The sequence below is a fragment of the Alexandromys fortis genome, unplaced genomic scaffold (genome assembly GCF_014885135.2).
Source record: "Alexandromys fortis isolate MF-2015 unplaced genomic scaffold, M_Fortis_MF-2015_v1.1 scaffold_56, whole genome shotgun sequence".
Lineage (NCBI taxonomy): Eukaryota > Metazoa > Chordata > Mammalia > Rodentia > Cricetidae > Alexandromys > Alexandromys fortis.
The window spans coordinates 5,145,123-5,171,785 of record NW_026067935.1 but is presented as its reverse complement, the minus strand read 5'-3'; the positions used below and the strand labels follow the sequence as shown (position 1 = coordinate 5,171,785).

The 26,663-nt window shown below is 46.3% G+C and overlaps 1 protein-coding gene across 1 annotated transcript in view; it reads left to right on the top strand.

Moving 5' to 3' along the window:
• Tmem132b (transmembrane protein 132B) overlaps positions 1–26,663 on the top strand; it is a 276,790-nt gene that overhangs the window by 112,357 nt on the left and 137,770 nt on the right. Inside the window, exon 3 of the mRNA XM_050146649.1 lies at positions 478–624. Coding sequence (XP_050002606.1) covers positions 478–624 — 147 coding nt within the window. The remainder of the gene's footprint in view (positions 1–477; positions 625–26,663) is intronic.

The following is a 26,663-nucleotide window of genomic DNA, read 5'->3' as shown; positions in this document are numbered from 1 at the left end:
TTTATTTATTTATTTATTTATCGAGACAGGATTTCTCTGTAGCTTTGGTGCCTGTCCCAGAACTAGCTCTTGTAGACCAGGCTGGCCTTGAACTCCCAGAGATCTGCCTGCCTCTGCCTCCTTAAAGGCGTGCGCCACCACCGCCCGGATTTATACATTTATTTTGTATGTGTGGCGGTGGGTGCCTATGCCATGACGGTGTGTGGAGGTCAGAGGAAAACCTGAGGGAGTCGGTTCTCTTTTCACCGTGTGCATTCTAGGTGCTGAACTCGGGTCGTCAGGCTTGGCACAAGTGTCTTCACCCACTGAGCCGTCCTGCTGTCCCTGAGATCAGTCTTAGGGAGAAGCAATTCATAGCCTCCCTTCCCTCCAGCCTCCAGGGAAGGGGATCTCCATGTGATTCAGATGCCCTCTCCCATGGAGCTGGCCCAGGCGAAGCCTGTTTTCTTATATATCTGCTTTCTTCTTACGTCATAGGGTCAAGGCAGCTGCGGGCGTGAAGATAACGGCTGTGCGGGTGAGCAACGAGAACCAGTGGGCGGTGCAGGAGGACATCGAGCAGGATGGTACACAGACCACGGCAGCCCTGTCCTGCGTGGGACACCACCTGGAAAAACAGAGCAGGTGAGCACTGTGGTGTGCTGGACCCTAAGCCAGTGACAGAGTAACACGTGCGGGATGGCGCGTGGACCTTCCTTTGGCCTCACCAGCCTGGTGCAGCCACTGCAGGGCTGCACTGCAGCCTGGACCAGCCATCCTTTCTGTGCAGTACATAGCGAGGTTGCCTGTCTCAAAAACAGCCCTCCTCCATTTATTACAGCTCTGAGTCTGATCACTGTGTCGTTCCTATTGTTGTTTCCGTGAAGAACCGAAGCTGAAACAGGGAGAATGGATCAATTAAAGAGCCAGAGGGAAATTACTTTTTAATAAGCAAGCAGGGTGCACACAACTATCTGCTAATTGTCTCTTGCTGCTTATTTCTTTAAAAGTTATTATTCTTATTATTGTGTCTGTCTGTCCATCTGTCTGTCATGGTGTTTGTAGAGGTCAGAGGACAGAGTTCAGGGGTTGGTTCATTCCTTCTCCCATAAACCCTGGGATCTCAACCCAGATCCTGAGGCATAAGAGGCAACCATCTTTACACCCTGGAGCATCTCAGGTCCCTGGCTATTCAAATGAGCCATTTCTGTTGTGTTGAGCTCTCTCTTGGGGGGGGTGGGGTGGGGCTCCAGAGACCATGTCCAGGTTTTCTCACAGTCTTTTGCAGCTCAGAATCTAGGCTGGGGGTTGTGGGGACACCACCTAGGTGGCAGAAGGTGGGAGGATCCCTGACTAGACAGTCCCTCTCTAGTTTCCGCCTCCACTTTCTTGCCCTACTGAGGGTACGTCTGTCTGTCTGCCAGTCTCCCACATTGGACCAAGGAGCAGCACTGGACTAGTGGCTGCTGAACTTACCATCGGCTCAGATGCCACCCAGTGTCACTTACCACTGTAAATCGTCCTGATCTGTCTTCTCTAGCTTTGGGTCCACTGAGGCCCAGGAGACACCCGGGTCTTGGGGATGAGTCAGCGTGGGTCATGAGTGGGGTCATGTGAGAGGCGAAGGCTGGTGGCGGGGTGAGCTTTTCCTGTGGACTTGCCTGGCACATGCTGTCGCTTCTCATGTGACCTCAGCCAACCCCGGAGCCTTACTGTGCTGCCTTTGAAGGTCTCCCACGAGGAGGAATGACTCAGGCCGAGTGGTTTGATGTTGGCTCTGACATCTCCCATTCTAAATTTGTCAGTTACCCCTGCCTCCCCTGAGACAGTGGTCATGGATGGAGCTTGGGCTGTGACATCACATGACCAGAGCTTCCCTGTATGTCTGAAAGTGCCTGCTGGCTACCCTGGGTCCTGAGTTGTTGTTATTGGCGGAAGGACTTCTGGTTGTAAAGCCACAGGTCATTTCCCCAAAGCAGCTGCTGTAAAGGGATTCGCCGTCTCACAGAGCAAATACAGAGGTGGCTGTTGACACAGCAGCACTCTGTGTGGCCTCTGGGGCATCTTCCAGCTGCTTTTTTCATGGTCACAAGATGGTTGCATCACAGATTCACCCAGCAGTCTCTAAATACTGGAAAGGAGTGGGGTGTCTCCTGAACCAAGTCAGTTTGGTTTAAAAGATCTGAGTAACAGAGGCCTCCCTGCCGAGGAGCAGGCTGGGCTTGGGTGCTGAACTTCTGGTGTTCTCCAGCTGTGTCGAGTGGGCTTCACAGCCAGGGCGTGAGGGTGGGGGAGGGCAGTCAGTGGGCACAGTGGCCACACTCCTTAGAGGGAAGCTCTGCCCAGGGTTGTATCTTGATTTTGTTTAGCACAGGGAGCTGGTGTGCTTATATCCACAGTGGGAGGGTATATCTCCCTGTGGTCTGCATCAGAAGTGGGGGCTCTGGTACCCGAGTTTCTCCAGCAGTCTGTTTCTCCTCCCTGGCTGTGCTTTCCTCCTGGGAGCAGTGTAGTGGCCAGGAACTCCCAGTGTCCCTCTGACCACACAGTCACTTTAGAGAGCAGTTGTTTTTCCTGGTTAAGCCTAGTTATGAGTCCCAGGATGGTTGTCCTGGGCTCTTCTTGGAATAGCTTGGCTCGTACATCTACCCAGATCAGCTCAAACCGGGGTTTGGATCAGTGCCCTCAAGGGCGGTTCCTGGTTCCCACCTGGGACTTATACCGAGCTTATAGCGATGATCTCCATGGCATATACTGAGGAAATAAATGCTTGATTAGCAGTGGCTACATTTTGTTGTGTGTATGGTATATGTGCGTGCATGCGCACACGGAGGCCGGAGGAGGGAGCTGGCTGTCCTACTCTGTCAGTCACTGCCTCATTGCCCTGAGACAGGGTCTCTTACTGAACCTGGCTGGTGGCCAGCAAGCCACCATGAGCCTCCTGTCTCCACACTCCCACAGTGCTTGGGTTCCGTGCCCAGCTTTTTATATGGAGGCGGGGGATTCGAAGTCCAGTCTTTAGGCTTTTGCAGCAAGCCCCCTCTTGCCCTCTGAGGCATCTCCCCCAGCCCAGGGCTGTGTTTCACGTGGAAAGAAGTATACTGCTCCTCAGAAGTGGTTGGCACTTTTCGGTTTTGTGATTTTTATTTATCCCCAGAAGAAATTTAAAAAATACTACATGGGACAGAGGAGTCAGTTTTGCGACCGAGAAGGGCTCCCATCCCAGTGACATTTTTTGCTCAATGTTTGAGCCTCCCCCCCCGCCTCCCCCCCACCCCCCCTACCCGTGAACTCCAGGCTGAAGAACAGCAGGGACCCCTACTCTAGCACGGCAGTTTATACCTATGAATATCCTTCTAAAACCATTACACAATCGAATATCCCTCTGAAACCATTCCATAATCTAAATAAATAATTGCTTCTTTTTATGTGTCGGTCTCATTGTGGTACCAAATGAGGTGTGAAATACGGGCTCATGCACCGAGTCTGCCGGTGAACAAAGTGAATATATGAATATATCCCTGGCAGAACACCGCGCGGAACACTGTAATCTCCGAATTGTGACAACCTCAAGTGGAATTGAGGTTTTTTAATAGGATATAATGTACAAACTGCCTGAAGTCCTGTGATAAGAATTAAAACTGTGTTGTGTGGGAAAGACCCAGCACGCTCTCTGGAGGGGGCAGAAAAGGTCTTCATTTGAAATATTTTAATGAAGGCTCCTGGGGAGGAGACACGAGCTGCAGAGGCATAGCCCACAAGATAAACACCAGAGTTGCCAGCGGAGGAGAGATGGGGAAAGTAAGCAAATTTGGAAGTGTTCAGAACAGATAACAGGGATCCTGAGGAAATGAAAGGGAAATGAGGGACCGTGAGCATGGAGACTGTGAGCTCCCTGGGTCAGCGGGCTCTCAAGCCTCAGAAAAGAGCAGCCGTGTGTGTGTGTATGGTGTTTGAGCATGCACATGTGTGTATATGTAGAGGTCAGAGTCTATGTTAGAGTCTTTCTCAATTGATATACACCTTGCTTTAATTTTTTTGAGATTTTATTTTTTATTTTATGTATGTGAGTGTTTTACATGCATGTCAGTACGCAGTGGGCCTGCCTGGTGCCCTTAGAAGCCAGAAAAGGGTATCAGAGCCCCTGGGACTGAAGTTACAGAGGGTTGTAATATGATGATGTGGGTTCTGGGAATCGAACCTGGGTCCTCTGGAGTAGCAGCCAGTGTTCTTAACCACTGAGCCATCTCTGCAGGCCCCACTCTGCAGTTTTTGGGGGGTAGAGTGTTTTCAAGACAGGGTTTCTCTGAGTAGACCTGGCTGTCCTGGAACTTGTTTTGTAGACCAGGATAGCTTTGAACTCAGAGATCCACCTGCCTCTGCTTCTTGAGTGCTTGGATTAAAGATGTATGCCACTTTGCTTTTTCAAGACAGGGCCTCTCACTGAGAGGAGTGCACAGAGTGGGCTAGACTTGGCTGGTCAGCCAGCAAGCCCCAGGTACCCCACCCCCACCTCTACCTCCTGAGAGCAGGATTGAGTGGGTTGCCATGCCTGACTTTTTCATTTGGGTTCTGGGTATCAAACTCCGGTCCTCATGATTGCATGGCAAATGTTTTACTGACTGAGCCACCACCCCAGCCCTGATGTTTTTCTGTGGCCAGAAAACACATCCAGGGCCCATTATGATGTAAGCCTTGCCACCCAGCAGAGCAAAGCTCTAGGCCCACAGGAGAGGGGATGGTGTGAACAAAACACTACATTGGGTTTCTTGCAACCTTACCCAAAGGCTAGAGAAATGTCAAGGCCCGAGACTCACGTATTTGAGAGTCTGGAACAAGGGTTGGGGATGGATCTCCGTGGTAGAGTGCTTACCAGTAAGCAAGTATCCTGAGTTCAATTCCAGCACATGCCCTCCTCGGAGGCACACATTCACATGTATGCACGTGCACACACACATGTACGCATGCACGCGCACAGTTGGGCAAACAAATGTCCAAGAATGCTGGATGAGGAGCCCTGCAACCTCCACAGAGGTCCTTTTGTCTTCTAGTGACTGGGCCGAGTTGCAGGGTTGGAGTTGAGTGAGCATTGACCAGGGTCTGTCACACTGGGGACTCTGATGTCACACTGCTGATCAGATATTCCTCTTGGCTCCTGTGGTCATGATGTGAGAGGGGCAGAGTTGAAACAGGACTGTGGGATGGAGGATATGGGAGAGGGATTGGGCACCTGGGGATGTGCTGTTGGCCTGAGATGGGGTTAGCCGAGCAGGGGTCTAGGGAAGAGCTTTCCAGGAAGCGAAAAGCACGTGTGAAGGGCTGGGGTGGTAGTCTGTGTAGGCTGGACACATTCCCAGGACTACAATCAGTTCCTAAAGTCCCCTCTGCCTCCTGTGTCCTGTGGGTCCGGAAGCCCTGGCCACCTGCTGAGAGCAGGTTAGGAGTCTGAGGACAGGCTATCACAGGGACAGTGAGTCTCAGCTCTCTGAAGCTTTCTATTATTTACAGAGACGGACTTCTGTGGAAGACACCATGCTCTTTTACATCAGGAGAAAATAAACACCAACAGGAGAACAAGGCAGGGAGCAGTCCAGGACCTGGAAGGTTCTTTTAGATAGATTGGTGGAGGAGGGGCGTCTCTGGGGAACAGAACGTAGAGGAGGTGTGGGGTGGGTCACAGAGAGATGAAGGGAAGGCTTGGCCCTGGCCCCTAGGTAGTCAACAGTGACATGCTCAAGGGTCACTGTAGAGGTCAGGGACACCACTGTGCAAGGGGGCAAGGGTGGGGACACTTAGCAAGGTGCCAAGAGTGGCATTCTCCCAGAGCTTTGTGCCTTTTGAAAAGACCTCAGATTTTACTCAGGTTAGGCTGGGCACCACTGCAGGGTTTTGAAGCCCAGGGTGGTATGACCTACCCCTCATTATGAGAAGAACCACTGGCTGCCATAAGGAACAGGGCCCAGGGGACCAAGCAGGGGACCTGCTGTCATCCCTGGAACTTAATCCAAAAGGAGCACACCTCCCCGCTCATTGCTTTGGTAATGAGAGTCCCCTTCACACTGATGGTGACACAGGGGGTAAAAAGCTGTCACCAAGTCATACGTAAATGAAATATATGACTGTTTTAGTCAGTTCTATTGCTGTGAAGAGACACGAGGCAACTGTTATAAAGGAAAGCATTTAACTGGGGGTTTGCTTATAGTTTTAGAGGGTTAGTCCATGATCATCATGGTGAGAAGCAGGCAGACATGGGGCTGGATCTTTATATTCTGATCTATAGGTAGCAGGCAGAGAAGAGGAAGAGAGAGAGAGCAGGAATGGGTGAGTGGATGGGTGGAGGGAGGCTGGCATAGGCTTTTAAAACCTCAAAGCCCAGACCCAGGGACACAGCTCCTCAAACAAGGCCACACCTTTTCCAACAAAACCACACCTCCTAATCCTTCCCAAGCAGTTCCATTAACTGGGGATCAAGCATTCAAACTTGAGCCTCTGGGGGTCATGTTTAAACCACCCCAGATGGGCAAAATGAAGAGGGACAGATGGACCAGCTCTGGGTTCCTGGGCAGAGAGCCGTCAGTCTTCTGGGCAGGAATTCTGGGGAGTGTGTCCATGGATGGAAACTGAGGCTGAGAATGGGAAAGAGTCTGGAATGGAGAGGAAGGCCTGTAATGAGCATTTCCAGTGAGCGTCCTTGCTATAAGGAGCCTGGTGGTCACATGGTCCATCTGCTTCCTCTTACCTGATTCTATTACAGACCGCTGCTTCCAGGATGGTGGTTTTAGGGTCCAGCAACATCAGCAGCCGGCTGCCTCAGCAAGGCATCTTGTGACTAGCTGCAGAGGGGACCATAGTGGGAGAGTTAATAGTGGCTAGTATGGACAATGGCTTGAGACAGAGACTGTGGTCCAAGGCCTTGTTGGAGGATGGGTAGTTGACATCATGGGATTCTTAGGACTTAGGTCTCATTTCAGATAACTCTATGGCCTCACTGTGGTGCCTGCTAGCTCTGTGTGGAGAATTGGGGTGCGTGCAGCATGGCTGGGGGTGCTTCTTTGACTCTGCAACAAGGGTCAAGGTGTTCTAATCTTCAGAGCCTGGGGTGTGGGTAGCTGTGATGTGAATGGGCTGGGCACAGACCATTTGGGGAATTACCTTGGCTAATCCTGTGAGCCGGAGTGAGGTGCGATCTCCACCCTCAGCCAGGCTGGCTCCAGTCCCAGCCTGTGATCGGAGCTCATGTGTAAACCATGTTTAATTGGAAGATAGCCACGATAACTACATGGGTGGGGAGATTGGAAGCCAGGAGAAAGCTTTATTTTGTTAGAGGGCAACAAAGGGCTGAAGAGCCAAGGACATGCATGGAATTAAGAGAGACTGGTGTTAGAGTGTGACAGGTGACGCTGCAGCTTGTTGCCCGCTGGCAGAAGGGGCATAGGAGTGTGAGCTCCTCACCCTTGCAATGTAGGCGCACAGAGGCAGGCTCTCACTTCCATTTCTAATGTATTTTAAAGGTTCACAAATTGGCCTAAAACCAAGAGCAGTACAACTTTTTTCATGGGCACTCTGGGGTACGATCCACTGACTCGTATTCTGTCGTGTTCATTCGCGGCTCTGGTGCCCAACTTAGCTCAGCTTCTCCACATCCATGAGAATTATCTTTCCGCTATGTCTCAGTTTTGTTTTCCTGTAGCCGTGATCCAACGCCCTGACAAAAGCTACTTAAGGGAGAAAGGGTCGGTGCTGGCTCACAGTTCAAGGGTAACGTGACTTCCCGGTAGTTCATGATGGGGAAGTCAAATGCAGGAGCATGAGGCAGCTGGTCATGTTGTATCCACAATCAGGAAGAAGAGAGAGAGCCACGCTGGTGCTTAACTCACTTCCTCACAGTCTAGGCTCCAAGGCTGGGCGGAGGCATCTGATGGAGGGCCTTTGTCATGTCTTAAGTGAATCCTGGAGATGACATGTCTAAGAATACTGTAGGTCTACCAGGAAGGTCTACCAGGACATTTCAGGATGAGCCCCCATAACCTGCATTGTGTTGAACACACAGGTGTAGGTTCCTGAAGAGGCTAGAAGAGGGTGTCAGAGCCCCTGGAACTGGAGTTACAGGTCACTGTGAAACACACGAGGTGGGAACCAAACTTGGATCCTCTGAAAGAGCAGCAAGTACTCTTGACTGCTGAGCCATCTTTCCAGCTCCTTCTAAACACTATAAACATGTTTTACAGAGCGAGATAAAACACAACCTGCAGACATGGGGGCATGAGGTGCCTTTTTACAGAGTATCATAAAGTTGAATGCATAAGGCTATCGGCACCCAAATTGAGATGAGATTTCTGGTTCTTCTCTAGAAGACCTCCTGCCGTGCAAGTGGTCTCGTCTCAGATCTAAGGGAGTCACTTTTCCTGGGTACACAGGAATGGACCCCCATAGTCAGACTATTATGGCCCAGCTCCCTCACACTCTTTCTTGCACTTGGTTTCACCGCCATGATGGCCGTACCCCTGACTCAAACCTGTACTCACGGCTCTTTCTTCTGCTCAGCTTTGGGCTCTAAGTCCATGCTGTTGTGCGTCTCTTCTCAGTGTCCAGGTTAGTCTCTGCATCTCTCTGGGTACCAGGTCGCTTTGGCCCTCCAGCTGGGTCCATCTCTAGAGCACAGCTACGCTTGGCTCTATAATTTTGATAGATGTGGGTTTTGAGAGTCATCAAGCTCCATTTGGTAGTTGGCAGAATTTAAACAAAAACACCTAAGAAAGAGAGACTCAACAAATACCTTAATGTGGTTTGGTTTACCCATGGTTTTGTTTACCCTTCCCTTGGGAATGGCTGGTCCGGGGGATCATGGGATGGGAGGGCAGATGACCCTACTTCTTTGTTTGAACTCTGTTCTTTGGGCTGCCCATGATGGGGTGTCCAGAGAGCTGTGGGTCTGAAGTTCTGTCATACTATGACCTCAGTAGTACCAGGAGGATGCTTACTTCAGATATGAGGGTGGGCATTGGTGGTTCCCACTGTGGCTATTATGAATGATCTTGTCATAAATGACTTACGTGTGTTCTGTCCAAACACCTGTACTCCACTCTAGAGGTGGAGATGGTTTGCTCAGCTTGACACATTAGACCGTGTCTCATGGTGCCTGCCCCATTTACATTCCCATCAGCCATGGAAGAGGGATCCACATCCTCCTCATCTCTGTGCAGATAAGGAAAGAGTGGCCCCTATGTGAGAGAGAATGAGATGGTGACCAAAGCAGTAGCATGGAAGTAGCTAGAAAACGATAGAGAAAGAGCTATGGTATAGCTTAGTATTAATAGAGACCCCTGCCTAGAATCCCCCAGTGAGAGGCTGGGGGTGCAGCTCAATGGTAGAGCACCTGCCTAGCATGTGAAAGACCCTGGTTTTATTCCTAGGACTCATGGGGACACAGAGAGAGAGAGAGAGAGAGAGAGAGAGAGAGAGAGAGAGAGAGAGAGAGAGAGGAGAGGAGCTGCTATAGAACGAAGAACAAGGTGAGGCAGAAGTCTTTGTATTTTGTTTAAAGGAATCACGGAAATATGCAGAATAAACAAACACACAGGGACAGGAAGCTGCTTCATGGTTGTACCTGCCCAGGCTGGTATGAGGGATGAGATGATGGGTAGGATTGTTAATGGGAACAGAGTTTCCTTTTGGGGTGGTGAGAAAGTTCTAGAAATAGAGGGGACAGGCACATCCCCAAAGTTGCATGTCCTGGAAGGTATTTAAAGCCAGCGACACACATGCATTGCCATAGCTAAGATGGCAAATGTATTACCAAGATGGGAAATGACAGCAAGGCTGGAGAGATGGCTCAGTGGTTAAGATTGATCTTCCAGAGGATCTGGGTTCGATCCCCAGCACCCATTTAGTGGCTCACAGCTGTCTGCAACTCCAGCTCTTGGATGGAGAGCCAGTGTCCTCTTTTGGCATCCGTGGGCACTGTGCTTTCCAGAAGATCATCCCTGTCTTTTGAGCGTGCATTCTTCCAGTTGGGTTTAAAGCTCCATCACCGGTGTTTTGTGGGAGAAAAGCTCACGCTTTTTAATTCCCCTGTTGTTGGGAGGCGGAATTAAAATTTCTCTTTTCTCGAAGAGTGATTCAGGTAGGAAATGATGGATGCGAAACTCCGCGGGTAAACATCGGCAGATGCCGGCGTGGATCAGACGAAGTGATAGATCGGCTGTCGCTGGCATCTTGCTACAAAAGGGGAGAAGTGGTATTTAATCACTTTCAGAAAATAAAGCAGGGGTGATGGATTTGACAGCTTTTGGTGTGGAGTGACTCATTAGGGCCACTGTTGTTTTCCCTTAATGAGGGAGCCAGGGCCCCGCGTCTCACTTTTGATTGAAGACCTGCGAAGAAAAGACATGATTGTGACTTTTTTTTTTTTTGAGACAGGGTCTTGTGTAACCCATGGTGGCGTAGGACTCACCCTGTATCCCAGATTGGCCTTGAACTCATGGCTATCCTCAGCCTCATGACTGCTGGGATTACAGGTCTGAGCAGTCTCTGTCTTTTATTTTTTTTCCCCTTCAAGTTCAGACTTAGTAGGTAAAGTGTTTGTCGCAGGGACAGGAGGACCTGTGTTTAGATCCCTAGAACCCATCTAACCTTGGACACAGAACCACTGTCCACAATCTCATGGCTTCTATGGAGATGAGCCCATAGTACCCTGCCGTTCACAGCAGCCAACAAGACAAGTCCTGCCGTAAGCAAGGTGGGAGACAGGGACTTACATCCAAGCTTGCTCTTTGACCTCCATCCACGTGAGGGCTGTGGCACATCCGTGCCCACCTGAACTCATGCACAATGTTTTAAAAACGGGCTTGACTAGAAGCATAATCTCAGGAGTTTCTGGAAAATCTTTAAGCTGGCAATGTTGGGTCAGGCGAGGCTTGAATTTGCTGAGGTAGCCCACTCTGAGTGTGTGTTTCAAATGAAGCCCAGGCTCCGGTTTGCTACTGTCCCCTTCTGCTCCCTACTGTCCTCACCCTCCAAAACAAATAAAAAACAAACAAGTAAACAAACCCAAACAAACAAAAGACCCCGGACCTGATGGTAGTCAGCTCCCCTTTTGGTCCAGGAGCACTGTGTTTTCTAGTTAACAGCCCTGGGGAGAGGTTATTTACCTTTTGCATCAGTTTCTTCAGCTTCAAGGCAGGGGATATTTTGTGAGATTCAATAAATGACTCCCCACCCCATGAAAAGCATTTGCAACATTGTCTGTCCTGAAACAAATGTCCTGTGAGTCTCTCTGAAATTAACATTATTAGTATCCAGGTCTGTATCCAAAGGGGGCGGGAAGGTGGGCAGGGAGAGTGATGGTTTCCAGAGAGATGGGAAAGTGCTTCCCTTTGCAACAATGAAGCCTGTCCCCATGATTGATAGGCAAATAAAAGGTTTCTATTTAGAAAGAAACAATGGAGAACTGCCTTAGAAGCTAAGCACCGGCCCCTTTGTGAGCAGCTGGAAAGAGGCAGGAGAAAGGCTGGTCCCTCAGGCACCTGGCTGGGACCACTGAAGCTTCTCAGGGTGATGTGGAAGGAACTGGAACTGTCTAGGTCAAATGGAGCTTAAATGGGAATTTTGTATCTGGTCTCTGATGGTGGAAGTCAAATCAGGCAGGTGGGGCATGGTGGTGCCAGTACTCAGGAGGCAGAGGCAAGTGGATCTCTGTGAGTTCAAGGCCAGTCTGGTCTACATAGCAGGTTCCAGGGAATTTCATTTCTTGGAAGATTCGTACCCCCAAGGATTTAATCCAAATGCAGAAGTTTTAAAAAACAATTTTCTCCCAAGGCGTGTTTTCTCCCCCTAACCTCCACCATGCCATTAGGCAAGTGGAATTAGACTCTTCAGTAGGACTCTGTGTTTCTCCACCGCAGTAAATAAAGCTCCTGCTTCATGGGGAAGCCTGGCTGGGACTTACTGAAGAGGAGACAGGAGGCTCAGAAGGTGTCAGCAGTGAAAACTGTCACATGCCTGTCTGCTGTCCTCTGCCTCTGGAAGATGGAGGGAGGTGGCCTTGGAAATTGAGTCAATACCATGGGTCTAAAGATTACCCACGTTGGGTGGTAGTGGCACATGCCTTTAATCCCAGCACTCAAGAGGCAGAGGCGGGTGAATCTCTGTGAGTTCGAGACCAGCCTGACTAGTTTGAGAGAGCTAGTTCCAGGACAGGCTCCAAAGATACAGAGAAACCCTGCTTCGAAAAACAAAAACAACAAACCCCAAAAAACCCAACAACAACAAAAAAACAAAACCTCACGAACTGATAAAGTTTTAAAACTTTCCTGGAATTTACTAGAGAATTCCATATTCTAAAATTCTAGTCTTTGTAGTCAGAAATAGGCTTACCCTACACCCTGTCATTTATTTAACCACGTGATCCCAGGCCTTTGACTTTGCCTCTGTGCCTCAGTTTCTCATCTGTCACAGGGAAGGGACAGAATGAGGTAGGAAATTCAACGTAAGCCCATGGAGCTGTTTTCTCTGAGCCACGTCTTAATCATAGTCTGTCCTGTGAATGAAGTTGAGCATCATGCATAGATTACAAGACCATGTCACACATAGATTATGTAGGGTTTAAAGCCCCAGGGTGGTCCAGGCAGTTAGCCTGAACACTGATGGCACATGCGTGGCCGTAGGACCTGGAAGTGCTAACGCCTGGGGTGGCCGAGCATTTTGCCTGAATGCTGACAGCCGGTGGGAGCTCTGGATGTGATTTAGAATATCAACAAGGGTAACTTTGAACTTCTGATCCTAAGGCTTCTACTTCCCGAGTACTGGGATTGTAAGTGTGTGTGCTACCACACCCAATTTATGGGGTGCTGAGGCAGGAACCCAAGGCCTTCAGTAAGCCAGGCAAGCACTTTATTAATTTAGCGGTATCTTCCGCTTGAGTATTGAGTCATGTCAAATGCTGAATAGGCCAAACGAAGAAGATCTGGGTGCCAGAGTAAACCCCTCGTTTTTAGTCAACAGCTCTTAGTTGTGACAAAGTTGGTCCAATAGAGGATGTGGTTTCTCCTTTTTCCTCTCCCCTCCTATCTCCTACTTTGTGGAATTAAAAGGAATAGCCAGCCGAGCCCCATCCTGCCCCTGAGGATAAGAGGAATGGAAGGAGCTCAGTTAGCCTCGCTCAAGACAGGGAGTGAGTTGAGCAACGCATGTTCAGTAAGCAAGGTCCCCCAGGCCTTGAGATGCTGAACAGCAGGCAGAAGGATCACAGCCAGTGAGAGTATAAATGGTCCTTTTAATTCCACGTAGTAGGAGACCCAGGTGTGTAGTCCACAGGGGTCCTTCCTAGTTCACGAAGGAAGAGACACCATGACTAACATCCTGAGGAGTGGGCTGGGATGGCAACGCCCAGGTCTGTAAGTGAAACATTTCTGGGGCTTCCTCTGGCTGCCAATGCTATTTGGCATAGGAGAGGGGGGTAATTATGGAATACTCTTCTGGGAACCTCAGTGGGGCTGAGGTAGGCTAGAAAGATAAAGAATTAGAGGAACATGAAAAGAGAAAGGAGCCACCCACCCTGGAGTTTGGTGGAAGCCTGTCATCGACCGGGTGCTGAAACTTTTTAGTCCAGCTAATAAACTGTGTTTTGAGAGGAGACAGGATACTATTTGCCTGCAGGGGACAATATTCCTTTTTTTACGAAGCTGTTTGAAATGGAAGTGTTAGCGTGGTGAGGAGCTCATGGCTTATGGCCCATGTGTATGGCCTGTGAGTGGACATTCCTCCCTTCCTGGCTCTGAGCCTGTACCCTTCCGAGAATCCCACCGGCAACCTGGCTAACTTTGCTCAGACATAAACAGAATGCCCTGATTCCCTCCTGCAGGAGTCCTGGAGGTCCCAGCAGCCCACGAGCATTGCCAGGGCATCTCAGGAAGCAGCCTAGGATCTCATTTCCAAAGTGAAATGAACTACAACAAAATAAGCATCCTTTAGGAGCCCCTTCGAACAACAGAACTTGAACTTTGTTTTTTAAATTAAATGACCTATTCTTTTTTTTTAAAAAAAAATTTATTTATTATGTATACAATATTCTGTCTGTGTATATGCCTGCAGGCCAGAAGAGGGCACCAGACCTCATTACAGATGGTTGTGAGCCGCCATGTGATTGCTGGGAATTGAACTCAGGACCTCTAGAATAGCAGCCAATGCTCTTAACCGCTGAGCCATCTCTCCAGCCCTAAATGACCCATTCTTTAAATTTCATTTTACATTCCAACCAAAGTTCTCCCATACCTCCTCCTGCCCCCCCCCTTGCCTCCTCCTCCCTGCCCACCCCCAACAGGTAAGGGCTCCCATGGGGAGTCAATGAAATCTGGCATATTAAGTTGCGTTCAGACCAAACCCTTCACCCCTGCATCAAGGCTGAGCATGGTATCTCATCATAGAAAATGGGCTCCATAAAGCTAGCTCATGGATCAGAGATAGATCCTGGTCCTACTACCTGTGGCCCCTAAGATAACCCAAGCTTCACAACTGTCTCCTGTATACGGAGTGCCTAGTTCGGTCTCATGGAGGCTCTCCAGCTGTCTGCCCAGTGTTTGTGAGCTTCCATGAGCTTGGTTCAGCTGCCTCTAGATTTCTCCATCATGATCTTGATCTACCTTGTTCATGGATTCCTTCCTCCCTTTCTTTGGCTGGATTCCTGGAGTTCAGTCTGGTGCTTGGTTATGGAGCTCCGCATCTGGTTCCATCAATTATTGGAAGAAGGCTCTAGTTTCTCTGGAGCTGTGGATTGTAGTCTGGTTATCCTTTGCTTTATATCTAACATATGCTTATGAGTAAGCACATACCACATTTGTCTTTCTGAGTCTGGGTTACTTCACTCAGGATGTTTTCTATCTAGCTGCATCCGTTTGCCTCCGAATTTCATGATCTCATTGTTTCTTACAGCTGAGTGATACTCTATTGTATAAATGTACCAAATTTTCTTTATTCTTCAGTTGAGGGACATCTAGATTGTTTCCAGGTTCTGGCTATTATGAATAATGCTGCTATGAACATAGTTGAGTAAGTCCTTGTGGTATGATTGAGTGTCCTTTGGGTATATGCCCAAGAATGATATTGCTGGGTCTTGAGGTAGATTAATTCCTAATTTTCTGAAAAACTGCCATACTAATTTTCAGAATGTCTGTACAAGTTCTCACTCCTACCAGCAGTGGAGGAGTGCTCCCCCGACTCCACATCCTCTCCAGTATAAGCTGTCCTCAGTATTTTTGATCTTAGCCATTCTGACAGGTATAAGATGGTATCTCAGAGTCTTTTTGATTTGCATTTCCCTGATGATTAAGGATGTTGAGCAGTTCCTTAAATGTCTTTTGGCCATTTGAATCTCTTCTGTTGAGAATTCTATGTTTGGCTCTCCACCCCAGCTTTAATTGAATTATTTGGCATTTTGTTGTCTAGTTTCTTGAGTTCTTTATATATTTTGGAGATCAGTCCTCTGTCAGATGTGGGGTTGGTGAAGATCTTTTCCCATTCTGTAGGCTGTAGTTTTGTCTTAGTTGCTGTGTCCTTTGCCTTAGAGAAGCTTTTCAGTTTCAGGAGGTCCCATTATTGATTGTTGCTCTCAGTGTCTGTGCTATTGGTGTTCTATTTAGAAAATAGTCTCCTGTACTAATGCATTCAAGGATATTTCCCACTTCCTCTTCTGCCAGGTTCATTGTAACTGGCTTTATGGTGAAGGTCCTTGATCCACTTGAACTTGAGTTTTGTGCAAGGGGATAGATGTGGATCTATATGCAATGTTATACATTTTGACACCCAGTTGTGCCAGCACCATTTGTTAAAGATGTTTTCCTTTTTCCATTGTACCTTTTTGGCTTCTTTGTCAAAAATCAGGTGTTTATATGTGCATAGATTAATGTCAGGGTCTTCAGTTCTATTCCATTGATCCACATGTCTGTTTTTATGCAACACAAAGCTGTTTTTATTACTGTAGCTCTATAGTAATGCTTGAGGTCAGGGATGGTGATGTCTCCAGAAGTTCCTTTATTGTATAGGGTTTTTAAAGCTATTCTGTTCATTTTTTTCCATATAAATTTGAGTACCATTCTTCAAGGTCTGTGAAGAATTGTGTTGGGATTTTGATGGGGATTGAATTGAATCTGTAGACTGCTTTTGGTAAGATTTTTTTTTTTAATATGTTGATCCTACCTATCCAAGAGCATGGGAGATCTTTCCATTTTCTGATGTCTTTTCCAATTTCTTTCTGTAGAGACTTAAAGTTCTTATCATACAGGCCTTTCATTTGTTTGGTTAGAGTTACCCCAAGCTTTTTTATATTCGTGGCTTTTGTAAAGAGTGACGTTTCTCTGATTTTCTTCTCAGCATGTTTATCATTTGTGTATAGGAGGGCTACTGATTTTCTTGAGTTAATCTTGCATCCTGCCACATTACTGAATATGTTTATCAACTGTAGAAGTTTCAGGGTAGAGTTTTTGGTATCATTTATGTATACTGTCATATTGTATGTCTTTGAAAAGTGATAGTTGGACTTTTCTGATTTATGTCCCCTTCATCTCCTTTTGTGGTCTTATTCTTCTTGCTAAAACTTTGAGTACAATATTGAATAAATATAGAGAGAATGGACAGCCTTGTCTTGTTCCTGATTTTAGTGGAATCGCTTTGAGTTTCTCTCCATTTAGTCTGATGTTGGCTGTTGGCTTGCTGTATATTGCCTTTATTATGTTTAGAGATGTTCCTTGTATCTCTGATCTCTCTGAGACCTTTATCACAAGATGGTGTTGGATTTTTGTCTAAGGCTTTTCCAGCATCTAATGGGATGATCATGTGTTTTTTTCAGTTTGTTTATATGGTGGATTACATTTAACAGATTTGTATGTTGAATCAACCCTGCTACATCTCTGAGATAAAGCCTACTTGGTCATGGTGGATGTTTTTTAAATTTTGATGTGTTCTTGGATTCAGTTTGCCAGTACTTTACTGAGATTTTTGCATCAATTTTCACGAGGGACATTGGTCTGTGGTTCTCTCTCTTTGTTGCATCTTTGTGTGGTTTGGGTATCAGGGTAACTGTAGTCCTGTAAAAAGAATTTGGCAATATTCCTTCTGTTTCTATTGTGTGGAACAATTGAGGAGTATTGCTATTAGTTCTTCTTTGAAGTTCTGGTAGAATTCTGTGTTGAAGCCATCTGGTCCTGGGCTTTTTTTTTGGTTGGGAGACTTAATGACTGCTTCTATTTCCTTAGGAGTTATAGGTCTATTTAAATTGTTTATCTGTTCTTGATTTAATTTTAGTATGTGATACCTATCCAAAAAAGTGCCCATTTCTTTTAATTTTTCCAATTTTGTGGAATACAGGTTTTTGAATTATAACCTGATGATTCTCTGGATTTCCTCAGAGTCTGTTGTTATGTCCCCCTTTTTGTTTCTGATTTTGTTAATTTAGATAGTCTCTCTCTGTAACTTTTAGATAAGGGTTTGTCTATCTTGTTGATTTTTCTCTAAGAACCAACTCTTCATTTCATTGATTCTTTGTATTGTTCTCTTTGTTTCTATTTTATTAATTTCAGCCCTCAATTTGATGATTTCCTGTCATTTAGTCATCATGGTTTAGTTTGCTTCTTTTTGTTCTAGAGCTTTCAGGTGTTCTGTTAACTTGCTAGTATGGGGTTTCTTCAATTTCTTTATGTCGGCTTTTAGTGCTAAGAACTTTCCTCTTAGTAGTTACTGCTGTCAAGGTGTCCCATAGGTTTGGGTGTGTTGTACATTCATTTTCATTGAATTCTAGGAATTCTTTAATTTTTTTTCTTTCCTTCTTCCTTGATCCAAGGGTGATTCATTTGGGCACTGTTCAGTTTCTATGAGTTTGTAGGCTTTCTGGAATTTGTGTTGTTTAACAAACTATGGTTATCCAATAAGATACAGAGGCTTATTCAATTTTTTTTTGTATCAATTGAAGTTTGCTTTGTTATCGAGTATGTGGTTGATTTTAGAGAAGGTTCCATGAGGTGCTGAGAAGAAGGTACATTCTTCAGTGTTTGTGTGGAATGTTCTATGGATGTCTGTTAAGTCCATTTGAGTCATAATATCTGTTAGTTTCTTTATTTCTCTGTTAATTTTTTGTTTGGCAAACTTGTCCAGTGGTAAGAGTGGGGTGTTGAAGTCTCCCACGATTAGTGTGTGGGACTTGATGTGTGATTTAAGCTTTAGTAATGCTTCTTTTACAAATTTGGGCCCTCTTGTATTGGGGCATAGATATTTACAACTGTGGCTTCATCTTGATGGATTTTCCTGCTATGGATATGAAATGGCCTTCTTCATCTCTTTTGGTTACTTTTAGTTTGAAGTCTATTTTGTTAGATATTAGGATATATAGGATATTAGAAACCAGCTTGTTTCTTAGGTCCATTTGATTGGAAAATCTTTTCTCAACCCTTTATTCTGAGGTCTGTCTTTGAAGTTGAGGTGTGTTTCTTGTATGTAGCAGAAGGATGGGTTCTGTTTTTGTATCCAATCTGTTAGTCTGTGTATTTTTATAGGTGAACTGAGTCCATTGATATTAAGGGATATTAATGATTAGTGATTGCTAGTTCCTGTTATTCTTTTTTGTTGTGTTGTTGTTGTGGGTATTGTGTGTATGTTTCCCTTCTATGGGATTTTCTGGTGTGGGATTATCTATTGTCTGTGTTTTTGTGGATGTAACTAACTTCCTTGGGTTGGGGTTTTCCTTATAGTGTCTTCTGTAAGGCTGGATTTATGAATAGGCATTGCTTAAATCTCATTTTATCTTGGAATGTCTTGTTATCTCCATCTATGGTGATTAAAATCTTTGCTGGCTATAGGAACTGTGCTGGCATCTGTGGTCTCTTAGTGTCTGCATAACACTTGTCAAGGACCCTCTGGCTTTCACTGTTTCCATTGAGAAGTCGAGTGTTATTCTGCTGGGTCTGCCTTTATACGTTACTTGGGATTTTTTTCCTTTGCAGCTCTTACTGTTCTTTATTCTGTATGGTTAGTGTTTTGATTATTATGTGACAAAGAGACCTTTTTTTTTGTCTAGTCTATTTGATGTTTTGTAAGCTTCTTATATTTTCATAGGCATGTCCTTCTTTAGGTTGGGAAAGTTTTCTATGATTTTGTTGGATATATTTTCTGTGCTTTGAGCTGGACTTCTTCTCCTTCTGTTCCTATTATTCTTAGGTTCAGTCTTTTTATGGTGTCCGAGATTTCCTGGATGTTTTGTGTTAAGAATTTGTTGGATTTAACATTTTTTGACTGATGAATCTATTTCCTCTATTGCTATCTTCAGTGCCTGAAATTCTCTCTTCCATCTCTTATATTCTGTTGTTTATACTTGCATCTATAGTTCCTGAACTTTTACCCAGATTTTTCATTTCCATAATTCCCTTAGTTTGCGTGTGTGTATTTTTTTTTATTGCCTCTACTTTGGTTTTTAAGTCTTAAACCATTTCCTTCACCGGTTTGATTGTTTTTTCTTGGTATTCTTTAAGTCATTTGTTGATTTCTTCCAATTTTTTGTTTGTCTTTTCCTCCATTTCTTTAAGGGAATTTTTCATTTTCTCTTTCAGGGCCTCAATCACCTTCTTAAAGTTATTTTTAAGGTCATTTTCTTCTGTTTCATCTGCATTGGGATGTTCAGGTCTTGCTGTTGTAGAAGCACTACTTTCTGGTGGTGCCATGTTGCTCTTTATGTTTTTGAGTCTACTCTTACCCTGTTGTCTACCCATCTCTTTTTCCAATCAGTAAAGGTGGAGCCTGTGCTTCAGGGGGTCCCTCTTCCTCCAGTTGGTGTAGTTGGTGGCTGTGGCTCTGTTGATCACTCTTTCAGGAGCAGGTAGGGCAGAGACTCAGGTGATTGCACCTCCAGGTGCAGGTGGGGCCAAGGCTCTAGTGATTTCTCCTCCTGGCGCATGTGGGTCTGTGGCTTTGGTGGCCGCTGATGCAGTGGGCTATCTCGTACAGAGGATGGCACTGGTTGCTGGCTGGGACACAGGTGCTCTTTCCCACAGGGACTTCTTAATATAATGTCTGGAAGCTGCTGTTGTTGATGCTTCTGTTATGCCATGGCAATCACCGTGCTTCTTCTCTGGTTCTTCTGTGCTGGGGCTGCGGCCACATACTCTCTCTCTGTCTGACTCTTCCGAGCTATGGCTGGGGCCTCCACCACACTCCCACTCTCTCTGACTCTGCCAGGCTGGGACTGGGGTTGCTGCCCACACTTGAACTTTAGAAGCCACCAAACAGATATACAAGGCTATTGTTTAGCTAGTTACAGAGGTTGGGGCTATGGATCAGTTGTTAGGGTGCTTGCTCAGCATGCACAAAGTACTCAGTGTGAGCCCCAACACTTAGGCAGTACATATCTGTAATTAGTGCATTCAGGAGATAGAGACAGGAGGATCAGAAGTTCAAAGTCATCCAGTGCATAGTGACTTTGACGGTAGCTGAACCAACTAAGACCTTGTCTCAAAACCAAAACCCAGCCTAGGAATCTCCCCATTGAGAACGCTGTGCTGGTGCCTTGGGTGTGCGCTGTGCTTTTGCTGGGTCTCCTCTCCCCCTTGTATTTAATTGCACATCAAAATCTTGTCTTCATAAGTTCCAATTCTTCCTTCTGATTGGTCCTGAGATTCTTTTTTGCAGGGGAATGAGGAACTTGAAAAGGAGGGTCTAGGGTACCTGATAGGGTCCTGTAGTAGCAGTGTCTCAGTCTCTTCTTGGTGCTACTGGGCCAATGGTCCTCTTAGGGACTTGCTTCTGGCCTGCCCTCTCCACAGTTACCTGATATCTTAGTTAGAATTTCTATTGCTTCAATGAAACACCATGGCTGAAGCAACTTGGAGGGGAAAGGGTTTGTTTGGCTTACATATCCCGAAACACAGTCCACGGAAGTAAGCTAAGGCAGGAACTTGGAGCAGGTGGGAACCTGGAGGCCGAAGCTGATGCAGTGGCCAGGGAGGGGTGCTGCTTATAGTCTTGCTCATGCAGCTCGCTCACCCTGCTTGACAACCAGCTCAGAGGTGGCACCATCTGCAGTGTGCGGGACCCTCCCCCATCAATCGCTAATTCAGAAAATGCCCCATAGGTTTGCCTTTAGTCAGATCCTATGGAGGCTGCTACGTATTTTGAAAATCTCCGGTTGCGGGATTCTCCACTGATGCAATAAGTCAAATTAATAAAACCAGGTTTAATCTGAGCAAAGCACCCTGGGGTGATATCTGAGAAAGTAGAAGAGAAATCACGTGGCAGGTCTAGGGACTGTGGGTGTGGTCTTGAGCTTTGGGGGCGGAGCTGCCTCTAGTGGGCTTTCTAAGAAGGGGCGGAGTTTGGAATGAGGCCCAAGCGGGGGTTCCCAGCTAAACAGAGACAAGCCCTTTCTCAATTTGAGTTTCGCTCCTTTCGGATGACTTTCTCTGTGTGGAGACGATATAACAGGAGCCACTACACCTGTCCATGCCCCGAAGGACTCTTGGATCTGGGGAAGCAGCTTCAGATCCTGTCAGGGAGCACAGGGTGGTTGCTCATCGCGATGGGCGTGACTTTTGGTCTGTTTTTGCTAACACTTTTTGGACAGAAAGTGAGTTTACCTTCAGCTTAAATGGAAGCTTTATAATTAAATATTTATAACCAAAGGGAACTTACAGCTGGTGGTGCTTACATTAAAAAAATTTGTCAACAGCTGCTACTAGAGCTAAATAACCCATTGAAACCACAAGAAAAATGTGTTGTGCCCTCCCCCCCCTTAAAAATCTGTTAACAATGCCAGGCTTCATTTCATTTGTTTTCTCTGGTGGCTTTAGTGATAATAAAGAAGGAAGCAGCGTGTCCGTGAAATTGAGCTGGATTGGGAAGGGCAGGCAGGATGAAGGTGGATTTCCCAGTCTCTGTGGTAATTGGTTCTGCTTGCCTTCACTGGGGCTGGGGAGCACCGTGCCTACTTGGAGTGTTCATGGATTAAGGAAGGGGTATTCTTTTTTTTTTTTTTTAAAGATTTATTTATTAATTATGTATACAGTATTCTGTTTGTGTGTATGCCTGCAGGCCAGAAGAGGGCACCAGATCTTATTACAGATGGTTGTGAGCCACCATATGGTTGCTGGGAATTGAACTCAGGACCTTTGGAAGAACAAGCAGTGCTCTTAACCACTGAGCCATCTCTCTATCCCCAAGAAGGTGTATTCTTTATTAATTCTCAATTCTTCTCCCTGCTGTGGAAGATGGAGTTAAGCCTCATCTCATACGCATGCTGTGGAATGTGCACTGAGAAAACCTCCTTACCTGCGATGGGGTTTCTCTGTAATTACCGTGGCTGTCCTGGAACTCACTCTGTAGACCATGCTGGTCTGTGGGTCAGAGATCCACCTGCCTCTCTGCCTCTGCCTCCTGAGTGTGGGGATTAAAGGCGTGCGCCACCAGATCCTAGTGACACTGTACTTTTTAAATCCATGCCTTGCTGTGCAATCTTAGTTCCTTCATTCCCTATGGCCTCAGAGCCTTGAGGGTCACATTGGTGCTGGGGAATGGAACAAACGGGGAACAACACTTAGCTGCTGTTTTTCTGGTACCTTGGTCCTCTCCTTCCCAATTTCTTATATTCTGTTGGGGACAGTTTTTTTTTTTTTCTCCTCTTTGTGTGTGTGTGTGTGTGTGTGGTGCTTTTTTTTAAATCACAGGTATTTACAAATGGGATCACAACCTTTGTAAAGCTTTTGTGTGTGCACAAGCATGTATGTGCCTACACATGTGTATGTGTGTATGAGTGGGGGTCCTCTTTCCCTCTTGGCCTGTGGGCCATCAGTTTGACAGGGGAAGGAGGCAAGCGAGGTGACAGAAAGCTTTGTATGCGTCCCATGAGCACGAATGGAGACAGCCCTCTGGGAGACAGATTTCCGTGAATCAACTCAATTTATTCAAGAGTGTAAGTAATATATAGGATTGGGGAGCCTGGGGACAAGCCCTGATTTGCATTAAGTGGCACACTTCTATGACAAGGTTTGGTATGTGATTGTAGGATTCTATAGCAGAACTAGCACAAGCCTTCTTAGCAGGGATCTGCATCAAGGGTCAAGCTAAAGATGAATCAGGCATCTGGTTTTACAGACAGAAGTCTAACAGTTTTCAGACAAGGTCAGTCCTCCAGGCCTGGGGCCATTCTCCAGATAAGGGCAGGTTAGAGAGCAGGGAGTCTTGGGGGGGGGGGAGTTCCCATATTGTTGAGCTTTGGAGAAAGCTGCCAGGCTATGGTAGACCTTGACCTCTAACCAGCTAGCAATGTATTCCAACATGTATAGGATACACACACACACACACACACACACACCACACACACCACACACACACACACACACACACACACACACACACACATAGTCTGCCATGTCAACAGTTGCCAAAAAGAAGCTGGTGGAAATCATCAATGTCAGGGCTGGAGAGGTGGCTCAGCAGTTAGGGCACAGGCTGCTCTTCAGAAGACTGGGTTCAGTTCCCAGCAACCCACTTGGTGATGCACAACTGCCTGTAACTCTATTTCCAGGGCTTCTGGTGCCCTCTATTGGCCTCAGTAGGTGTTGCACTTGTATGGTGCACATACATACACAGGTACACATATACACTTAAGGAAAATTGATTTAAGACTGCAAGATCTTGCTAATTATTTCCACACGACACTCATACTTTGTTCCCCTCCACCCTCTCTCCTCTTGCCTCCTCATTCTCCCTTCTGGCTTCCTCCTTCTGCACCTCCCCTCCTCTGTTTTAACGGTGTTTGCCATGGGTAAATTGAATCAGTTTTTGTTTGTCTGAAAGTGCCTTTATTTCATTTTTATCCTGGAAGGGTATCTCTCCTGCTTAATAGAAATCTAAGCTGGCAGTTATTTTCCTTCAACACTTTGAATATATCATTATACTGTCTCTGGCTTATACCGTTTCTGTCGAGGAGTTATACTGTCAAGCCAACTTTTTTTCCTCTTGAGATAATTTTTCTTCTGTGATTGCTTTTTTTTTTGAAAAATGAAAAATTTTGAGGTGTAATTTTGATACAATAAGACACATGCCCTGTGAATGTGCATGTTGGCGAAGTTTGATAGACCGAGTCACCTGACTAGCCCGGGGAAGAACGTTGTGACTCCCTGATGACTTTCTCACCTTTGTCCCAGGAACTCTTACCCATGCTTGATCTCAGGTACCACAGACTCCTTCTTCATCTCTGTACACTGAATCGTTGTTGTGTGTGTGTGTGTGTGCATGCGTATGTTTGGGGGCTTGTGGAGGCTGAGGTCAATGGTGGGTGTGATTTTCTCAGTTGATATCTACTTATTTGTTGAGACAGGGTCTCTTACTGGAGATCACTGGTTGCACAGGGCCGGCTGGCCAGCGAGTCTCACCATCTTCCTGCCTCCCTTTCCCATGGTGCTGGGGTTCCAGGTGTGCACTGCTGTGCCCGACATTTTTGTCCATAGTTGAGTGGCAGTCCTTTACTAACAGGGCCTTCTCCCTGGGCCCCCTTTTCTAGAGTTAACAGAAATGCAAAGACATACCTGGCACTCTGACGTTTAGTTTTAACTGTTAACTTGGAGCAACCCAGGATCATCTAGGTATATAAGTGTGCACGTGTGTATGTGTGTGTGTGTGTACATTTGTGTGGGTGAGCCTGCATATATGGGTGTGTATGTGTGTATGCATGCACCTATGGATGTGTCTGTGTGTACGCACATGTGTGTGGGTGTACATGAATGTATTCATGCATATTTGGGTGTGAGTATGCATGCATGTGTGCTCATGTGTATGGAGTTTATGTGGACTAGTTACTTTTTTTGACTCTGCTGAATACGTGACTGAAATGACTTGAGAGAGGATTCATTTTGGCTCACAGCAGAGGGAACACAGCAGAGGGTCCGCTGATCCTTTGAGGGTGTTGTTAGCGTGGTTGGACTATGAGCAGTCAATAAGGTGTCAGTAGTGTGTGAACGTTCAATGGATTAACATGATGGATGAATTTTAAGCAAGGGCATTTGGTGAATTGTTTTGTAGGTTTCTGGAAGGGATGCTGTCTTCTGCGCCTTTATTTCTCTCTTTTGTTCTTTTCTTTCCCCTTTCCTAGCATCAGTTATCACAGGCGCTGCTCTGGGGAGATAGCCTGGGCTCACAGCTGCCAACAGCTTGCCATGTGCCTCTCTTTTTAAGCCTTGGTTTCCTCAAGGCGAGGACACTCCCCTGCTGTCTTTTAAGGCTGTGTGCAACCTGCGTACTTTCCTGATTGTTTCATGAGAGGTCTGTCTGATCTTCAGGACCATTTCCAGTGTTGCTCAAGACCCTCAACCTGAAATTAAATCAAGCATTGAAAATCACAGGGCAGAACAGAGTGTCATTCCTATGTTTGTCAGATGTCAGGTCACAGATGCTTTGTGACCATGTGTATTCGAAGAGGACTTTGTGTTCTTTTCCGTGTGTGTGTGTGTGTGTGTGTGTGTGGTGCACGCACATGACTGTGTGGGCTCCTTCACTCATGCACATGCCCTTGTGTAGACAGACAGAGACTGCTCGTTTATTTCCTGGCCACCTAGACCCAAATAATTCGCACAGAAACTATATTAATTACAACACTGGTCAATGACTCAGGCATATTTCTAGCTAGCTCTTACATCTTGAATTACCCATTTCTATTAATCTGTTTGGATTTCCTGCCTGGCTTTGTTCTGCTAAGCCATTGGCCAAAAGAGCTTTATTTATTAACCAATGGTAATAAAACATATTCCCAGCATACAGTGGGGAATCCCACCTCACCCTTGGGTGGCAGAAAGACATAGGGAGTGTCTTTCTCCATCACTCTGCCTCATCACTTTGAATCATCCACTGAACCAAAAAACTCAAGTGTTCAGACCCGGCTCAATGGTCAGTGAGCTCTTAGGGTCCACCTGCTCCGTATCTGGCTTTTTATGGGTGATAGAGTTTTAAACTCAAGTCCTCCTGCTTGGTGAAGAAGCACCCTTAGCCACCAAGCCATCTCCCCTGCCCAAGACCTCATGTCTTATATTCTTCATTTACTTCCTACCCTTGGAGGTTTCTCACTGCACATGCGTTTATTGAACACTGCCCTTTTGTGGGGGCAGATGACTGTCACCAAAGCCCAGAGGTTACAGGGAGTCTTAGAATGATGTGTGCTGACTCTGCTTGTCACTATGCCATGGCCAATCACAGTGCCCTTTGCGTTGTCCCTGCCTTGTTAATCACTGTTTGGGCAGGTTGTCCTCATGTTTTTCCCCAGGAGCAGGGCCAGCTCCAACAGAAGACGGCCCTTGTCCGCACTCAATGTATTATTGTTTTGCTCGTGCACATGGCCCTGGAGAGCTGAATGGAGCTTTCAAGTAGGGCTTGTTTGAACAGAGATGGGGGGCTCTGGCTCAGACCCACCTATGTAGACCGATGCCCTGTTGTGAATGCCAAGTTGCCATTAAAAACCATGGCAGCCTATCTTTTTTTTTTTTTTTTTTAATCTGGCATCGAGAATAGAATGGCAAGTGTAAAATATGAACACTGACAGACACTGAGTTCTTGTCAGCTCAGTTTTGCACTGTGAGTCTATATGTGCCAGCAGTTGCCCAGAGATGAAGGGGGTGCCCACCTAATCCAGATGTGTGTGCACATGCGTGTGAATGTACATGTGT